Below are 4,783 nucleotides of genomic sequence, written 5' to 3' on the forward strand. Positions count from 1 at the left end.
AAGAAGGATGCTGCCTGCCCATACCTCAGCACCCAGCCACAGCCAGGAGATGGGCTGCAGGGCCCCCAGATAGGAACCAGGCTGCTGGTCTTCATGGTCATCTCAGTCCGTCCCATGTCTGGGATCCTGCTCCATGTTGTGGTGCACTGGAAGGATGGTCCCAGGGCAGTGTCATGGTTCAGCTCAGTCCCAGTGGCAAAACGAGATGAGTGGGACTTGTCCTTTGTCCCCTATTTTGTAGGGACCAAACCAGCCCTGGCCAGAGGTGGTGGGGGCAAGCAGGGACACCCTCCACAGCTAATCCTGCATCCCTCCAACCTGCCCCAGCACTCGCAAACACTCCCTCCTCCGCAGGGACTGCTCCAAGAAATATTGCTTTTCCCTGGAATGTTTCTGTCTAAAATTACCCTAATGGGATTAAGGAAAAGAGAAACCCAGTATAAGACAAGTACCCCCAGGTCGTGCTGAAAGGCTAGGGTTAGGCTCCAAGGCCACCCTGTGTGGTGCAGGGGACACCCCGGTGATGGGGTTGGGGGCAGCAGGCCAGCCAGAGGAGCACCGAGCAGGGGTATGGAGCTGCATCCTCCTGGCAGCAGGAAGGATGCGCCTCACAGGGATGGGTTGGGGTGCAACGGGATGGGATGGAAGGGGACAGGACGGTGGGGAGCAGAAGGAGGTCCCCTGCCCCTCACTGGGACTGCAGGGAGAAGGCCAGCTTGACACAGCCGAGCTCCTCCCCACCATTGCTGACAACAGCCCGCACGCGGTAGTTGCCGTTGGTCATCCAGGAAGGCAGCTCCATGTCGGGCAGCACGAAGTCACTGGCTGGCAGCGAGTAAGAGCCCTATGGAGAGAGGGGACATCGTAGGGAAGACATCAGCTGAGCCCCACAGCCCCCCACCAAAGGGCATGGTGGTACCCAGCATCACACCAATGGGGGTTCCCCACATACCGCTTTGAAGGGGCAGTGGCAGGGGATGCCATAGGTGAGCAGGGGCTCCGGGCATGTTGTGCCGGGTGGGATGAGCTCGTCCAGGATGGTGCAGACATCGTTGTAGGTGCAGCTGCCCAGCTGGTCAATGCAGGGTAGTTGGATCCAGAGGTCTCCCAGCGCCTTCTCCACCACCAGCACAGCCTGGAGGGAAGGTGTTCAGCACTGGTACAGGCAGCACGGGCACCCATGGCTCCCTCAGCCTGTCCCCTCCCCAGCGATCTCCTTCAGCTCCTGCTCGTGCAGCCCTTGGGGTGTCCATGGGGCCACCACAAGCCCTCCTGTCTCCCCTCCTGTTTTCAGTTCCTGTCTGCCTGCAGGTTTCTCTTCCTCTAACCTCAGCTTGCCCTCTTGAGCAAACACCTCTCAGCACCTCACAGCCCCACTCTTTCCCACCTCCTCCACGCCCTACCCAAAAACCACAGCACACTCCCCACGGCCCCAGCCCCAAACATGCACCGTGGCATTGCTCAAGACAGCTCATGCACCTTGGGCAGAGACATGTCCCGTCTCATTCCGAAAGGTCCCCTAAAAGCAGCGCAGGGCACCCAGGGCTCCCACAGCGGGGTCGTGGCATGTCCATGGAGGGAGCAGCTGAGCCTGGCCACCCAAAACCGAGTGCAACAGTGACCATTGGGAGCACCCAGGGTGTCCTTTCCCTCCCTGAGTCATTACTCCCAGGGCATGACACAGCTCAAGTGGTTTCTCCCACTAGGATAAGGTTGGGAGCTTCCCACTGGGCTGCCTGCTCCCACTGCAGGTCTCCTTGTGCCCATTGCCCCATTCTGGCTTACAGAGCCTGATGTGCTCAGCCCCGCACCATTCCATGCCTCATTCTCCCAAGGGCTGCTCATTCCCATACCCACTGCTGGGCATTTCCCAGCTGCCAGTGGTTTTGGGAAGCTCATCCTGCGGCAGCATCTCCATCACGTACCTTCAGAGGGGAGGCCATGGTCTTGCCGCTGTTGACGGCGGCACTGACACGCAGACTCCCTGGGATGCTGATGGGGTCGGGTGCCACGGAGAGGCTCTGCAGCACCACGGGGTCCCTCCTGTCACCGCAGTTCTCCCAGGCAAAGCCACCAACCTGCAGCACCAAGGGACAGGAGGAGTTAGAGCCAAGGTGAGGCCTGACCTGGGTTTGCACAAGGTGTCCCCAGTGCTGGAGTCTTGACCCCCTGAAACATCTACTCACAAACACAGCCAGAAAATGACCTTCAGCCACCCTTTGAATGCCAAATAAGCTTTTCCCTCTTCATTTCTCACACTCTCACCTCTCTGAGCCTGAGGGCATCACAGAAGCTCCCAGTCCAGCCCCATTGCATGTATTTCACACCTAAATGGGGCTCCCAGGCTGCAATCTCCAAACGTGCCTCAGCTCAGCCTCCAAACACTTTGTACATGAACAAGGTGAGAAGCCAATGGCATGGAGCAAGGTGTGAGAGAGCAAAGGCAACAGAGCAAGGGGGAACAAGAGCAGGGTGTTCAACTAGCAGGATGCTGTGCCTTGGGGTGGCCGTGGGGCTGGCACAAACTCCCAGCTCAGCCCGGCTGTTGCAAGCCCTCATCCACCAGTTCCAGCCACCTAGTTCTATGCAGGAGTAGGAATCATGCTCATGTTGTGTTTTAAAGATGGCTTAACGTTTCCATCTCCACTCATGCTCAGAGGACAGACGAGCGAGGTTTGCCCCTGCCTGAATGAATCTGATCCTGAGCTGCTTCAGTCTAAATGAGCCAGGGAAGCAGCATTGTCCTGTGGGATAATGAAAATCCACATGCAGGGGATGTAACCCAGAGAGGGGGGACACCACTTGTGTGTTCTGGGTGGGCTGGGAGCCATGCTGGGAGATCTCCCGTTTCCTCTGAATCCCACCAGCCTCTCCAGCCATCACTGGCAACATCACCGGAGCCCTTTGCTCCCACAACCCAAGCTCCAACGCAGGGGGATGCCAGCACCCTCCTGCAACATCCACCCCTGAACCTGCTGCGAGAGACCAGCTCCGGCTCCCTCCCGGAGCAGGCTCCAGCCTAATGGCAGATGCTTTCCTGGCAGGGATGGAGGAGGCATCCCGAGCAGGTTTGGCCGGGGCAGCCCGTGTCCCCATGCCGTGGGGCTTTCCCTGCCTGCTCAGCAGCCGCAGAACCGGTGGAGGCTGAATTACCTGGTGCCAGGCGGCAGCCCCAGCGGGCACTGCAGGCAGGAGCTCATCCTGCGTCCTGCTCACCAGCCCAGGGCAGGACGGGGCTGAGGGCAAGCCAGGACAAGGGGCAGGCTGCGCCCTGACGTTTAGCAAGAGCTGGGAGACCCTCACCCACAGGTAAAGAGACTCCATAGGAGCCAATGCAGACTGCTGTGACACAGAGCCCCTCCAGCCTTCCTAACCGGCTCCCTCTGTCCCGGAGCAACATCAGCTTTCCTGGAAAATAAGTAAAAGAGGCTCCCCTTCTCACCGTGTGAGAGTCATGCGTTTTAATCAGCTGTATCTTAATCAGCTCCTGTTGATGAGCCCGGCCCAGCGCTGCGTGGGAACGAGAAGGCAGCAGCCCGAGCTGGTGAGCCAGAAAATCCTCACCGAGAGGAGGAATGAAACCCGAGGTGCTGGGAAGCTCAGCCAAAGCAAGAGGCCGCTGGGCCCGAAACCCTTCTGGTTCCAAACAGTTTGTCAGCCCTGAAATCCCCTCTGGGGCTCGCCCCAAACCTGCAGCCATGGTCCCCCCACACACGGTCAGGTCCATGGGATCCCACCACCCCCAGCCCAGCCGCGCACCCCAAATCGACCTTGCAGAAGGACGACACTCGCCAAAGCGCTGTTGATCCCTTGTAAAGCGCACCAGGACGGAGTGCAGCAGCTCTCCCGCACCCTGCACTGCTGGGGCTGCTCCCCGCATCCACCCCCCCCAAGGAGCAGGGTAGGGGTCGGGGGTCTCTCACCTTGCCCAGCCTGCGGGACCCGCTCCGCTCCACCAGCAGCTGCGGGTGGGAGCTGCCGAGCGCGGCAGCACAAAGCTGCACCGCGCACAGCAGCAGCAGCAGCGATAGCGCCGACATCCGCATCCCGACAACGCAGAGCTGGCCCGGCCGGCGGGGAAGCAAACCGGGGCGGGTTGGAGGAGAGAGGCGAGAGCAGAGGCCGGCGGGGGCAGCCGCGGAAGCGGAGCGGTGGGACTGCTGCTCCACCTCCCGTTCGGTGCCCTCCCCCTGTGCACGCTCAGATTTTCCCTTCCTCTTTCCCCTTTTTTTTTTTTCCCCCCTTCCCTGGTTCTGTTCCCAAGCGCAGGACTGGATTCGCCGGGATGCTGGGACGGGAAGATGCGCTTTCCCAGGCACCCAGGGACATCCACCGCCAGCCTCGGTGGATTCAAAGGGTCGGTACCACCTCCCACCGCCTCATATCCCCCCAGCTCTCGGCACAGATATCGGAGCCCCCAGACATGATGGTGTGTGCTGCAAGGGGTGGGAGCACCCTGGGATTGAGTGGCCCTTGGCTGGGCAGTTTGCCACAGCACCCACCACCCATTTATCCAAAATCTCAGATTTTATACTCTTCTCTTCCACCTTCCCCCTTCAGTGCTCATTTTCAAGCCAGAGCTGCCCCAACCCCCCCCCCCCCCCCATCATGCTGGAATGGCCCTACGGGTACCCCGCCACCACAGACAGCACAGGAGGGTGGCTTTTCCCACATATTCTGGTGAACAGATGCGGTTTTTTCCCTGTGGAAAGCTGGAATGGGCACTGAGCATATAGGACATGAGTGTGGAAGGTCTCAGACCTCCCGCCACCTCCACCACAGC

At 60.0% G+C, this 4,783-nt stretch overlaps 1 protein-coding gene across 1 annotated transcript; it reads right to left on the reverse strand.

The window, feature by feature from the left end:
* Positions 1 to 440: 440 nt before the first annotated feature.
* On the reverse strand, positions 441 to 4,206 carry GM2A (ganglioside GM2 activator). The gene is made up of 4 exons (XM_061456870.1): positions 3,924 to 4,206; positions 1,926 to 2,078; positions 953 to 1,135; positions 441 to 844 (listed from the first exon to the last, which is right to left on the reverse strand). Exons 1-4 carry the CDS (start codon positions 4,044 to 4,046, stop codon positions 689 to 691), a joined length of 615 nt encoding a protein of 204 aa, XP_061312854.1. The 5' UTR covers positions 4,047 to 4,206; the 3' UTR covers positions 441 to 688.
* Between the last annotated feature and the right edge of the window lie 577 nt (positions 4,207 to 4,783).

The sequence above is a fragment of the Pezoporus flaviventris genome, unplaced genomic scaffold (genome assembly GCF_033815535.1).
Source record: "Pezoporus flaviventris isolate CSIRO_AGI_PZ_B2104156 unplaced genomic scaffold, CSIRO_AGI_Pfla_v1 ptg000023l, whole genome shotgun sequence".
NCBI classification, from domain to species: domain Eukaryota; kingdom Metazoa; phylum Chordata; class Aves; order Psittaciformes; family Psittacidae; genus Pezoporus; species Pezoporus flaviventris.